General features: G+C 35.2%; 1 protein-coding gene across 2 annotated transcripts in view; it reads left to right on the forward strand.

Annotated features, from left to right (window-relative positions):
• Positions 1 to 4,692, forward strand: part of LOC118735998 (mucin-4) — a 128,702-nt gene extending 124,010 nt beyond the window's left edge. The window contains exons 2-3 of one of the 2 annotated variants that reach the window (XM_036466104.1): positions 2,178 to 2,658; positions 4,524 to 4,692. In XM_036466104.1, the coding sequence (XP_036321997.1) occupies positions 2,178 to 2,601 (424 nt within the window). In that variant the 3' untranslated portion in view covers positions 2,602 to 2,658; positions 4,524 to 4,692. Of the gene's footprint in view, positions 1 to 2,177; positions 2,659 to 4,523 lie in introns of those variants that run through there. The other variant, XM_036466111.1, reaches the window with a different exon arrangement.
• Positions 4,693 to 15,520: the final 10,828 nt, after the last annotated feature.

Raw genomic sequence — 15,520 nt, forward strand, 5'->3', positions numbered from 1 at the left:
GGACTGTAACCACTCCCACTTCCCATATAACGGTAATTTCCAGAAATACGAAAACTGCGATATTTTAGTAACTATTGAAGATAATTCACTCAAAATTGATATTTACAATAATTTTTAGACGAAAAATATGAATATTATACATTTTTGGAAAATGGGCGTAGCCACGCCCACTTATGGTTACATGTGTATATCTTGGTAACCGCTGCACCAATTTCTTCCAAACTTTGCACAGTTGTTGGCCTTCGCACAGCATACCAAACGGCCGAAAATTTTTAAAATCGGACAATAACCACGCCTACCTCCCATATAACGGTAATTTTCAGAAATACGAAAACTGCGATATTTTAGTAACTACTGAAGATTATTCACTCAAAATTGATATTTACAATAAGTTTTAGACGAAAAATAAGAATATTATAAATTTTGGAAAATGGGCGTAGCCACGCCCACTTATGGTTACATGTGTATATCTTGGTAACCGCTGCACCAATTTCTTCCAAATTTGGCACAGTTGTTAACCTTGGTATAACATACAAAATGGCCGAAAATTTTTAAAATCGGACAATAACCACGCCCACATCCCATATAACGGTAATTTGGAGAAATACGAAATCTTCGATAAATCAGTAAATATTAAAGCTAATTTATTCAAAATTGATGCTTGCAACAATTCTTTACCAAGAAATACGCTTAAGACAAAATTTTGAAAAATGGGCGTGGCACCGCCCACTTATGATCACATATATGTATCTCGGTAACCGTTCTACCAATTTGTACCAAACTCGGTGTGGTTATTGTGCTTGGCAAATAAAAGCAAAACGTTGAAATCGGACTAAAATAACGGCCGCTTCTCATATAACGGTAAATTTCAGAAATGCTTGAAACTTCAATATTTCGAAATTGAAGGACGCTAATTTACTCAAAATTGATACACCCCGGCTTATCGTGTAGCGATAGCTTTCGGAAAGGTGGAAAACATATATTTAATAATTGCGCCGGGTATTTAATGTTCGGCTCCGCCCGAACTTAGACTTTCTTACTTCTTTACTATAGATAAGATCAAAAGAAATAAGGCAACTGGTGGCGTCACCTACTTTCATTTAGTGAGGGAATATATTGGAAGCCCACTATCAAACAATACTTATTCTCGAAAAAGTCGCATTTTACTTCGTTGGCCACAATTTTGAAAACTGTCGACATACAAAAATCCAATACATACCCGTTAATTTTTTTTTTTTTGCATTATGTTAGGGAAACAACTATTTTTTGTACAATTATTTGTAAATATGTGTCTAGACAATATTTAGTCTTATTGAAGAGGGACATATATCATATTTATGAGAAACTTCCTGAGACTTTGATAACTTAAAATAACTATTTTTTTTTTAATAGTCGCCTCGCTGAAGAGATCAAACAAAAAGCAACGATAATTTCCATATAATAATTTTTTTTCAACGGAAACGGGCTACAGAAAATTCTGCTTTAAGTATCGATTATGGTTACGATATCGATATCTATGAAAAGTTAGATAACAACATCGATAACAATTCCGATATCTACAAATATCTGTAAAAATTTCACCTAAAAATATCGATATCAAAATACCGATATCATATGGATCTATCACTGATTTGTTAAAGGATATCAAAATAAATTCCTAATTTTATAAACTAATTTAAAACTGGAGATGGCGGTGTAAGCTTTTCTGCTGTCTAATAATTCGTCCAGCCCTCTAAAAAAAAGGATAAGGGAATAACTTAAGCCATATATAATGACGTCGATAAAGCTAATGGTAGGAATATGAGAAAAAATACTCACATATATATATGCCTAGCAATATCTTACTTACTTATGTACAATGTACATCTTTCGGATTAAAAAAAAATGTTTGTTGTTTACAAAAATTCAGTTTTCGATGTTGCCAAGTGGTCTTCATGTGCTAATATATTTGCATTTGCCTGGCATTGTGTGAATTCATACTGATATTTGTGTATTTTAACAAGTGTTTGCAAATTTTACTCAACCCTTTCAGCATAATCATTAACCATTACTCGATTCATATACAGATAAACCAGGCCCGAAGCCAAACCTGTTCATACAACCTTGCTAACTAACTACTCGTTAACACATTTTTTTCCCGTTCTGACGTATTTATTTATTTATTATAAATCTTGCAGTTACATCACACCAGCGAATGCTCCCAATGCCAATGGTACCACTAGTCTCATCTACCCCTCCTCCGGCGGACAGATGTACAGGGTGCATCCGACCACCACTGTGGCGAACAACTCTACATCAGCGCAGTCGATTGCTGGCAGCAACAATAGTCACACCACCAGCAATAACAACACTAACAACGCCTGCATGGACGTAGTGGATGGTCATCACAGCGAAGGTGGATGTGTCAGCAGCGGAGGCAGGGACAGCAACTCGTCAAGTGGATTCTCGCAACGACTGCGGGAGCTGGCCGCTTCCGCGGGCCTCTTATCGCTGAAGCCACGCCAACCGCTGAAGCCAGTCATAAAGACGCGCGGCTCACCAGGTCCGGAGTTTCCGAAGAAGGTCACATTCAGTGCCTTTGCCACAGTTCAAGTGGTGTAGAAAGGAGACGAACGATGGCTACTAGTACGCTAGCTAGAAATTATGGGTGACCAATAGGTTGGTTCGATAAAATACATGTGTATATTTATAAATACTTAGATGGTCTTATCGAAAGTGGATCAAAGAAGCTATTTCAAGACATGAAAGAAATGAGTCTGTCAAAGACCATGACTTTGTATAAATGTTTTTGTTTTTGGTTGTATTTTTTATCCACTTTTTTGTATTAGGGGTATTCATCTAACGCAACAAACTGTCGATTTATCATTTTATGTGAATAATCCTATTATGTGTATATGTCGCCGAATTTCAGAATGTAAAAATACAAAGCACCAGTCTATTTTATTCCGATTAAAATGTCCAGCCTTCCTTGAAATTAGCATCTAAATAGGCGTGATTGCGAATATTGGATAGTTTCACCCTCCGTGGTTCAGAAACAAAACAAAACTGATGCTTTGCATTTATGTGTACATTTGGGAATTCAGGGCATTTATATATGTACATATATGTGTGTGCATTAGGACGAATCATGGAAAAAGTTGCTGCTTTCCCAAGCGAATAACTGTCACGACTGTCATCAAAATATTTTGTCTCGAGCATGTGCCGGTTGGACTCCTTTGATGATAAATTAGAAGAATGTAAATTTAAAATATCGGCATCAAAATTAAGAAAACGAAACCCAGAATTCAAAATAATCAAATACATATTTAATCTGTGTATGTAAGCTTGCGGAAGGTGAAACGAGCGTGAGTCGTTCTAGTGTAGTCTAGTTTGAAAGCTCAACTTCATATTATTTAGTTCACATTCAAATTTTCATCCTTGACACATCCTAAGAGCAGCCAAAATCAAGTTCTCTTCACACTATTGTTTTATTATGACCAGACTTTAAAGTGTGATACAACACTGAAAATATATATCTAGATACATATGTACCAGTTATAGATAAAAAAGCAAAAATTAGCAAATTTACTTTTTGGTAAATTTTGTGATGTGACAGGGGAGAAAGTTATGACCCATAAACCCACTCCAGGGGCGCTGGATTCTGTAACTGTGAGTTTTGAAGTGTACACTGAAAATTGTGTACACTTTCTCATTTTGCAATTCAGAAAGTGTGCTAATGAGTTTCAACTGTAAATATTGTGTACACTTCTCTTTCGAAAAACTCACAGCATTTTATTCAGTGAGTTTTTGGTGTGAGTTTTGCACTCAGTGTACAATGCATTTACTCACAGTTTCAGAATCCAGCCCCTGGTAAGCTTTTCAACTAGACGGGTAGTTACAAACCATTTTTGCGTGACCCAATCTAATACATATGTACATTAGACCACGTCAAAATATAAATGAATCCTGCAATGCGGCCGAAAACCGAACTCAAATTTTAGTATTTGTTATAGTGAGGATCCTCGATGAATCTCACCTCTCTACGATAATTCTTAGAGACCGCGTAGCGTTTATTTTTCCATAGAATAAGTTCTTCTCTTTTGAGGTCAATATAATATCCAAGAATCAATCAAAACTCTCGAAACTATAAGAATACATTGGAATCGGAGCCTGCATTGTACTTGAATGACATGTAATCAATGTATTCTTATCGAGCGTTTTGATTGATCGCAGAAAAATATATCGACCTCAAAAGAGAAGAACTCTTTTTCTTACATTTTATTCCTATGGGGGAAATAAAAGCTCGATGCGCTTACTTGAAATTATGGTAGAGAGGGGAGATTCATGGAGGATCATTACCATAACAAATACTAAAATTTGAGTCGGGGCCCGTTCGCATTGCAGGGTTTATAATTTTTATTTATTTATTTTTTTTTTGTGGTCCAATGTACATACATACATATATAGTACATATGTATGTAAGTATGTAGCATACGACTTTGACTAATTATGCATTATTTTTTCTTCTATCTTTTCTTTTTTAGCATTTCGTGCGTTGATGATGACTACTTGCTTTTGGTACATTGTTGTTGTTATTTATAATTGTTCATTTTTTTGTTTAATGTGACTGTAAACTATGTAAAAATTTGTAAATGACGAGGATCGCCGCTGCAGTTATTTTATGTGTGTGTATATATAAAAACATTTAATAAGCATAACTGAGTTGTTTTTGTTGTTATTTATAGAACAGAAAGTATTAAATGAAAGTCTACTTACATAGTATGTGCTTGGGCCAATGTTAACCCTTCCATACATACATATGTGGCATACAAGGATGGATATGAAAAATAGGGAGCCGGGTTCGGTCGCAGTCATAGCCACACAAACGCACACACAGTAAAGCCAGATTAAATTTTTGTGGCATTAACCAAGAGAAATTCGGAATTTTTTTAATTGCACAAGCAAAGGATAGATATCTACATATGTATGTATGTGCACAAATGTATGTATGTATGTATGAACAATTGTTTATATGTATGTATGTATGTATGTATGTATGTATTGAATAAAATACCATATAAATTAATATTCGACTGCTAAGCATAACAACGTAGAACTAAGTACAACGGCATATGATACAAAATGGAGTCTTCTTTCATCTTTTCGAAATGGAATACCGCAAGGAATACCGGAGCTTTCATTCCTGCGACAAAAAACACCACATACGTACATAACATATCGAGGGCTTATATTCAATACCCTCTGCAAAAATTCAATTTTTCAGCAGAGCAAAAAAACTGTTTTGACATCTATAAAAATAGTGTAAAAAAGTGTTAATAATTTTAAGTATACTGAAAATAAAATTTCGTAAAAGTGCTACGAAAATCCTTCGTAGTGTTGGTTTTTGTACAATGTACGAAACTTTCGTTCATAATACGAACACATTTTCCACAATGAAACAAGATTTTACGAACCATACGTAAATATAACGAAAGGACTTTCGTAAGGTATTTTTTCAATATAATTTACGAAATCTTACGTTTATTTTACGAAACACATTCGTAAGGCACTGAACAAATCTCTGTACGAATAATTTTGTATATCGCTAGCTTAGAGTGAAAATGTGCTAAGTTCACTTTTTATGAAAACTCATATTTTGATATAGGAGGCTAAAGAAATTGAATACGCATCGTTTCGAAAATTATAAAGGTATTTGTTTTATTTTTTGTCCTCTTCATAAGCAATAAAAGGAAAATTTGCTAAGTCCAAAAGAAGCACCACAAATCCGATAAGGCCAAAATAATACGTCATCTTTTAATAAATATCGAATCCTTCTGATTCTTATGGAGTTTTGCTTTTCTTTAAACGCGCAAAATGTTTGATTCAAAGTCTTGCGAAATAGTTAAAGAAAATGGCTATAGGAAGATTTTTTCCTATCCTGTAAAATTTTTAAAATGGGACTTAGCAACTTTTCTTTCTAAGCTAGCGATATTATGGGAAGGCATTCGTAATATTTATACTCAATTAGCGGCAGTTTAATATTTCATCATATTTTTATGTATCGCGTGTCTTTGTGGAATTACTTGTTGACTGCTGTGAGACGTATAATATAATTTTAAGCGTTTTAAAAAGGGATTTGCTGGATAAAAAAAAAACAATACAAAACAAGTAAGAAAGTCTAAGTTCGGGCGGGGCCGAACATTAAATACCCGGCGCAAGTATTACATATATGCCTTTTCACCTTTCCGAAAGCCACCGCTACATGGTAAGCCGGGGTGTATCAATTTTGAGTAAATTAGCGTCCTTCAATTTCGAAATATTGAAGTTTCTAAAATTTACCGTTATATGAAAAGCCGTAATTTTAGTCCGATTTCAATAATTTTTAACGTTTTGCTTTTATGTGGCAAGCACAATAACCATACCAAGTTTGGTACAAATTGGTAGAACGGTTACCGAGATACATATATGTGATCATAAGTGGGCGGTGCCACGCCCATTTTCCAAAATTTTATGATAAGCGTATTTCCTGGTAAAGAATTGTTGCAAGCATCAATTTTGAATAAATTAGCTTTAATATTTACTGATTTATCGAAGATTTCGTATTTCTCCAAATTACCGTTATATGGGATGTGGGCGTGGTTATTGTCCGATTTTAAAAAGTTTCGGCGATTTTTTATGCTGTACCAAGGCCAACAACTGTGCCAAGTTTGGAAGAAATCGGTGCAGCGGTTGCCAAGATATACACATGTAACACTAAGTGGGCGTGGCTACGCCCATTTTTCAAAAATGTATAATATTTTTATTTTTCGTCTAAAAGTTATTGCAAATATCAATTTTGAGTGAATTATCTTCAGTAGTTACTAAAATATCGCAGTTTTCGTATTTCTGAAAATGACCGTTATATGGGAGGTAGGCGTGGTTATTGTCCGATTTTGCCCATTTTCAATACCATCCGTCCTACGCCCGAAAGAAGTACACGTACCAAGTTTCGTTAAGATATCTTAATTTTTAATCGAGTTATCGTGTGCACAGACGGACGGACAGACGGACGGACAGACAGTCACCGCTTAATCGATTTCTCTTTTCATCCTGATCATTTATGTATACATTTGTCTATATCTATCTCGATTCGTTTTGCCTGTTACAAACAACCGTTATGTGAACAAGGTTATAATACCCTTGTGCACAAGTGCGCTCGGGTATAATTATTTAAATATTAAAGCTGTGGATATACTATGCTTTTAAGCAAACAATGTTTTTAACATCGCCTACGCTGCGCTTTGCGCTGCAATGTGGGACTTGATAAATAGGCAATTTCATTAGTTACCTATCAATGACAAGCCAAAGCCAGGAGCACTACTTAATGAAATTTGAAGTAAGTAAATGTATGACTTTTCACTGAAACTTTCAGCTTTTCAGACGCCTCATAATTTGCCTTTAATTTATAGTCGTCAAGGAAACAAACATCTACGAAGCTGCGAATCTGTCAAGTGCCTCTACATAAAAATATTATAATGTTTAAGAAAGTGAAACCAGTATTTTTTATATTCTTTCATATTTTATATCTTATTGTATTTAGTTTTGTTGAGTCTCATAGTTTAACACTTTGCATCAATATTACTTTATTGAATGAAGCCTAAGCAATAAAAAAATATGTAGTATAGAACCTATTCGTATGCATATAAATAAAAGACGGGCTGCATAAAGCCTTGGCCACACAGAAACCAGACTAGCAATCCTGCTAGCCAATGGCCTAGCCTACTCAGGTAGCGAAAAAAAGGGGGCACTCGCCCTCCTCTCGGCCAACTTCCCGGATGAAACTCCGATTTCGGGGGAGATATCGTGCCGACGGATTAGGCCATACCCAGCGAACTGCAATCTGGCTAAGAGTCTATTCCCCGCCGGTCAGGCTGCTGGGCCTTGCGACTGTTTCGATCGGTATAAATCGTCTGGCGTGGCCCAGCGCTGCGGAACCAAGGTAAAGAGTTCCTACTACCACACCTCATCAGCATCATGCGGGCTAGCTTAGCGCATGCCCACATCCCCGAGGTGGGGCAAAGGGAGGATATTGTGATTATTGCTAGAGGGAAGTTCGTGAGTACTCTCTATGATATATTTCAAAGCAGGGATAGAATTTCAAAATGTGCCAAATGGTCTTCAAAAATAGTTCCGAGAACAAGATGAAAGTGCCACAAAATTAAATTTTTTTAAGTCGTTTTAAACGCCTGGCAGGCAAGACTTGGGGCTGTAGTCCCAATATCCTGAGATAGATATATACCATGATAGTTAGACCAATAGTCAGTTATGGGGAGGTGGCTTGGGTCTCGAGAACCACCCTAGCCCCGGTAAGGTAATCCCTTACCAAGCTTCAACGTCCGCGTGTGTATGCATCACGGAGGCAATGCGCACATCTCCGACGGCAGCGCTGGAGGTGATTCTTGAGGCAAACCCCCATCATCGAGGAACAGAGACAAGCTAGTCTCCCAGATTACATTAACTCTGCTCCCCAGAGATGATAGAACTAAAACAGTTGACTTTGAGAGGAAATGCATCAAGGAAACTTGGAGCATCTCTTTTATAGAGAGGCATATATAAGCTAGCTCGCTGCAATCCACGGACCAAGACTAAAGCTCTCGGCACCCATAGGAGCATACTCAAGTATTTTTCAGGCGGAGGTCTATGCCATTAGTCTGCGTGCAGAGATTAACCAACCGTTATAAGAAAATTCTAATATTGAGTTATAGCCAGGCGGCACTCAAGACCCTCTTATCATTTGAATTCAAGTCCGTCTTATTTCTTGAGTGCATTGATAGGTCCTGGCGGAGCACAATGTTATCCAACTATTTTGGGTAACAGCTCAGTTAGGAGTTGTTGGTAACGAGCGTACCGGCTGGCCAGAACGGTGGCCGCCTCTTTGCCTATAGGGCCAGAGCCCTTCCTTGCAATCGGACCTAGCAGAATCTAGGAAGAGCTCAGGAAGGAGAGGAACACACTCAGAGGTTAACACTGGCGTAACAGCGCATATCTACGTCGGGCTAAATGTTTATTGGGAGGCTACTACCTTACAAGGTACAGGGCAATAAACCTCCCCAAAGAGAGGTTCAGGATAATAAATCTGGTCGGACAACCTATGTCGTTTGAACTTGCTTCGCGAGTGCGAGAAGACGGGATGGGTACCTAGGCCAACGCCGGCCAAGTGAAGAACTTATACATTCGCTAACCCCTGGAGATCTCTTCAAATTTCTGGGATCTCTAGGGTTGGATGAGGTACTATGAATGGTTGAGGGCACAATAGATCTCTTAGTCGAAGAACATATGTACACCCTTTTCAGTCTATCTACCTATTCACTTCCGAGTGAATGTCAACGCCTCCTGACAGATTTTTAAACAGAAAATTCAGAGTTTTGTAGTGAAACGTCTAAAATGACATTGCACTATTGGAAATTTGACGCTATTGTGTGGCTAAAATTCTAAAAGTTGAGACATCAGTTTAAAACTTGGTCTAGTAGTAGGACTAGAAGTAGTGGCCTTGCCGCGCAAAAATTAACCCGTAATGGTCACACCTCCAAAAAATAGCGTAATGGTCACACGTCCAGTGGACCCCAACCCAATAAACAGATGCCTCGTACGTTCTATTTTAAATATCGACTCGAATCCTCCACTGACCTTAAGTTTAAAAATTTCTCTTTGTTATCTGGCAGTGTTTTTATCAACTTTTAAATTATAACACCGTAAATTGTTTCATAAAGCTCATGATTTTGTACCAAGTAGTTACCTAAGAAAAATTATAATTTTGTGAATATCGCACAAAATCGCAGTATAAGATTGTGGGGAAATAAGAGATCAGAGACTGTTCTACCATTTATGAGGAGTTTTTTTTTAACATTTTTTAAAAACACTAAATATTTTTTTTTTTTTTTTAATTGTACAATTTCACTTTAAAGTCACTTAAATGCGGCCGTTTCTTTGGCACAACCTTTAAACTATAATACAAGTTTTAATTGGTAAATATTCTGCTAACCGTCACTCTTTCTTTCCGCTTTTCACTTTTGAAAAGCAGCAAATAGATTACGAGATACACACATTTGAAAGTGGCACAAAATCAAGCTACACATTTTTCGTTTACAAAAAATTTCGAAACTATCTGTTTGAGGGTTACCAAATCAACGGTAAGTGAATTTATCGAAAAACAGAGTATACAGTTTTTACTCTGAAGTATTGTCTGTAAGATAAGACAAAAAAAATGAATTTCAAGCAAATCAAGAAATTGACTTTTGGCCACAAAATAGGCTCAATTTCCCATAGTGCATTGCTGATATTTTTTTGTATAAAATATTACATCCTTTCACCAAAAGTAACGATAATTATTCATTATAAATAAATAAATTGTGCCGATTTGCAGAACCTACCTGTATTTAAGACATTGAAAAAAGGCCTCTTTAGTAACAGAAAAATTCGGTAAAACTTCAAACAAATTTTTGACCAAATCAAAAAATAGGTATCTCTCCATTTCGGCCAAAGAACATAGATATCGTAACCTGAAATGCAAAAATGTAAACCCAGCCAGCAATTGAAAGAGAATTTTATCGCCTATCGCCCAATGTCACATCTTCGTCACTATTTTAAGTTATGAAAGCGATAGTAACTCATTTCACAACAGGTAATTTTTAGCAAAAAAAAAACGACTTAAAAAAAAATATATATATATATTTCATGATCCAATGATCGGATCTAAACCAGATTAGTATGGGACCACCTCTGAGACACTACCTTTCCGAAAGAATTCTCGAAATCGGCTGACGTGGTCTAAAGTTATGCGGTAACATACATACATAACAAAAAAAAAAATCCGACGAACTGATAACCTCCGTAAGTAACTCTGCGGCTGTGGTTGCAAGCTCAAAGGTATCCCAAATTTCCTATTAAGTTTTATTAAAAATTTAACAAACAGAAGAGTCTTTTTTAACACTTAAATCTTTATTGCACAAGTTACTGTCATTCCTATCGAAATAAATCCTAATTGCTGTATCGGTTTCGTATCGTGACGGCTTGGTGGAACAGTTCTTCCCTAGAGCGGATAAGAATTCGAAAAAATAGCGTTATCATCGGCGATGGTTTTCTCAGAAATGTCGTATCGAATTTGTAACTTCCGCAGTAAAAATGCTGGCAGGGAAACATCTTCACTGAAATGGAAAAAGTAGTGACTAATCATCAGCCTCATTGCGAGAGTCGCACAGTGCCGCGACTCCATACAAATGATGGACAAAAATAGAAGGAGTGGTCAGAATTGGCTGAAACTTCACACCTAGAAGTATTATGCCCCTCTAATTTCAAAAATGAAATCGGTTTTTCTGTACCGGTTACTCATTTCGAGAAAACCGAGTTTTTCTTGCATTTTTATATGAAAATAGTCATTGTGGACATGTGTTGATATAAGTGGAAGGAGGCATCAGAATGGGCTGAAACTTTACACCTGAAAGGACTATATCACGGCAATTTAAGAAAAAAAAAACGTTTTTCAGCATCTGTTACCATTTAATTAAAAATTTTTTTTTTTTACAATTTTATAAAAAGGTAAAATAACTCATAATCATCGTAGACATATGTTTATAAAAACCGAAATAGTATTCAGAACTTGTTGAAACTTTACACCTAAAAGGACTAATCCATGCTTATTTCAAAAATGAAATCGATTTTTCGGTACCGGGTACCCATTAAAAAAAAAAGATTTTTTTTTACATTACTATATGAAAGACAAATAAGGCATAATCATTGCTGATTGTGGTGTTTACGAAAACAGGAAGGAGTCGTCAGAATTTATTGAAACTTTACATCTGAAGTGTCTATATTACTCTAATTTTAAGAAAGTAATCGGTTTTTTTGTAACGGGTACCCATTAAAAAAACACCGAGTTTTTGCACATGATTATTTAAAAATGAAATATGGCATATCATTGTTGCTAAGTGTTCAGAAAAATAGTCTTAATAGTCAAAATTCGTCTAAACTTTACTTCCTAAATGAATACATTATGGTAATTTGAAAAATTAAGTCCGTTTTCCTTACATGTTAACCTTTAGAAAAAAAATTCTTTTGATTTCATTTAAAATAAAGCATAATCACTGTTAAGTAAGTAAGTAATAATAGCTGTTATATGGTAATAACATATAATATGTTAATAAAAACCGAACTAGTTGTTATAATCACTCAGTTTCAGAGTCCTCAGAAGAGGAGGAAGTGATCACTGATTCAAATGATTCCATGCTTTTGTCTGCTTCGTCACTTTCAACGATGTATTTATTAAAGCTGAGATCAGAACCCTTTAAATATTTGTTTCTCTGTTTTATATTTCTTTTAAATGCAACTAATGGATCTGACGATAATATCAAACGAGTCATTAAATCCGTATTGCTTTGTACTCTTCCAGTTTTTCGAGAACGATTAAGCCGATATTTTCGTATGTTTTTGTGTGAACATTCTAAGGCTTCTTCTGATAATGAACCTGATAAAATAGGTGGAAATACAGAATAAGAAAATAAATGAAAACATAGCTTTAAAATCATTACCTATTGGTAAATCAAAGTATTTAATTACATCACGTCCACGTACTAAAACTTTATGCACTGAACTTGGCATGTTATACCAACCATAATTTCTAAGATATAACTCTCTTGTTTCGTTCAACAAAACACTAAACTCTTGGGTTTTTATTTGTTTTCCACAAGAGAGGACTCTTAGCACCAGAGAAAAATTCATGAAATTTTAAACTCGCGTTGAGCTACATTTTCCACTAATAGTAAAACGTTGAAATTTTTGCACAGGTAATGTAATTAGTTAGGTGAACAAAATTATAAAAAGACTCAATCAAAAAAAAAAAATATATAAAAAAATTGGACCTCCATGATGTGCATACATTTGTACTATCATTTTCGCAAGCTGTTTGCTGCTTAAGCAAAATAGTACTCTTTATGCAGATGAAGAGTAATAGGTATGTTATTTATTTTTATTTGCTTTTTGTTCGCCTTGCGTCTAATCATTGGTTAACATATTATTTGTAAACTGGTGTCATTGCTCTATATATATATATATATATATATATGTATATATATATATATGTAAATCTTCGTATACCTTTGTTTTTGGCTCCCATACCGTGATGCATATTTAAGTATTTTAATTAGCTGATAATTTTTTTCATTTCAAAGCACCCTGTACCTCTTAATTTTTTTTTTTGGCACTTTTAGCTTTAATTCAATACCTTATTTTTGAAAAGCGAACCAAAAATTTAGATCTTAGGGCATTCAGAAAAAGTATTGTAAATATAGATCAGCTAAAATAATACCAAAAAAAAAGGCATTTAGTCACTTTTTCAAAATTGAAAATTTTCAAATATTGGAAAAAGTTGGAAGAGATTTTGATTGTTTCTGTTAGTAGAAGGTCCAAACTACCATAACCAAAAAAAAAATTTCACGAACTTTCAAGATGTTTTTTTTTTTTGTCTCCACAGTTTACCAATTTTCGGATTTTGGTATGTTTAATCATATATTTATTTATTAATAAAAAAAAAATATTTGTATAAATTTTTTTTCCATGAACCATACATTTCTTGGTTTGTCGCATATATCTTTATCAAAGTGCAAAAGTTGATCTTGCTAGGAATAAAAATGTATTTTTAACAAATTTTTAACTGCGACCACTTTTATGTGCGAATCGCCGAAATGAAATGGTATGTAGAAAATAGGTGTACTTTGAGGGGGTGTGTGAGGCTGAAAGTTGTTTTTATCACAAAATAACTTGTGAACTTCTCTTAGTTGGAGATTTAGCTGTAACTTGACATCAAAACATCTAAGTTTCAAGACAGTCGATTTTTGTATTTTTGTCCACCTTCGCGGCACTGTGAGTCGTGCCGAATGCAAGTCGTTTTTCGAGAGTCGAATCGTATCGAAAATTTAGCGTCATTGCCTAAAATTTCCACTCGACTAGTGTATTAAAACGGAAGAACTTGGCAGCACTGCATAGTTTTCGACAATTTTCGTCGTTTACTTATTTCAGCACGACAGTAGACAATGCTAATGTTGTCGAGTCGTACAATTCAGCCTAATTTACGACTTACGCAATGTGGCTGAATATTTTTTTTTTATTAAACGATGTGGGGAGTGACATTCGATGAAATCCATCATATCAATTAAAAAGTGAAATTTTAGTTTTTATTAGTTATGACCATGGTGGAATAATACAAGGTGTTGGATATTGACAGCGTTCTCGCTCTAATCTGCTATCTTGGCTCCCTTAGCAAAATCGGTGTTTCCCTCTTGAAAAAACTACATTTTACCGCCTTTAAAAAAACTAAACTACCTCATTCCCTATTCCAAAACTGATTTGCAATCACTGAACAATTCTTTGACATTTACTTTATTCTTATTCGTTGACAAAATTAAATTAAAAATTAAAATCATTGATTCGACAAAAAACATTGGCTTTGTGTATTCTCCAAAGGCCTAAAATCAGCCATATACCCTATGTGGGTCGGCTTAATCAGTAAAACGTGACAGTAGTTGACTTTTGAGGTTAATATATCGGTCTTGAGCTGGTACGGCTTTTAAAACATCCGCAGCTTCCTTTAAAGCATCGCTGCTAATTGCTGAGAGGACCAGATTATATTTCCGGACATAAGATGTGGTCTTGTACGACTGAAAGGTGGCCTCAATTTGTAGAAACCATTTGTTTGGCATCTCAGTTCAGAACGGTCGCAGCTTGCATTGCGATACAAGCTCCACATCTTTAGTTGGCATTTTGTTCGATGAAATATTTTCCCCATCCGTCGATGCGCCCTTTTGTCGACTCCGTCATATTGTAACGACTCGGGGTCACTACTAATTTTTTGATGGCGAAATTTTTGTAAGTTATATCAATCATCTTATAGTATTTTCGGGTAAAAATTAGACCCCAAAGCGGTTTTGGAAGTTTGACTATAATTATAGGACATTGTGTTTAATAAACTAAATTACCATTTATTGCATAAGTGCTACGTAATATATACTACTTTCGCAAATTTAGCTTATCATAATATACCGTTTGTTACTATTTATATGCAAAATTTGATATGAAAGAGTACCAAATTTCGTACTACTTCGCAAAGCGTGCTTCTTTTCTTCCCGTTTCTCTCGTTCTTCCATATTACAACCTTTTGTAAGGGAGCCGTCGACATGAGCTGTCACTACGTACAGCACCTTGTATAATTCCACCATGGTTATGACTTTTTCCACTTCAGCGACGATGTTTGTTACGTCTTTTTGCATTTCAGGTGACGATATGTATGTATGTGTTTATGCACACATGTACCAGTAGATAATTTCAGGAGCTAAAAGCCCTTTTTTGTATGTAGTTGCACAAATTGAATGCCTTCTGCTTTCGCCAGCCTAGAATTCATATAAAGCTGCTTCTTAAATTCATAAAAATCATACTTCTTTAAAGTATTTATTTAAGGTTCATATCAAATAGGTTTTATTATAAACTAAAATGCATATTTAAATTCGTTTGTAAT

The sequence above is a fragment of the Rhagoletis pomonella genome, unplaced genomic scaffold (genome assembly GCF_013731165.1).
Source record: "Rhagoletis pomonella isolate Grant_MI unplaced genomic scaffold, Rhpom_1.0 Rhpom_scaffold_00001, whole genome shotgun sequence".
In the NCBI taxonomy this organism is placed as follows: Eukaryota; Metazoa; Arthropoda; class Insecta; order Diptera; family Tephritidae; genus Rhagoletis; species Rhagoletis pomonella.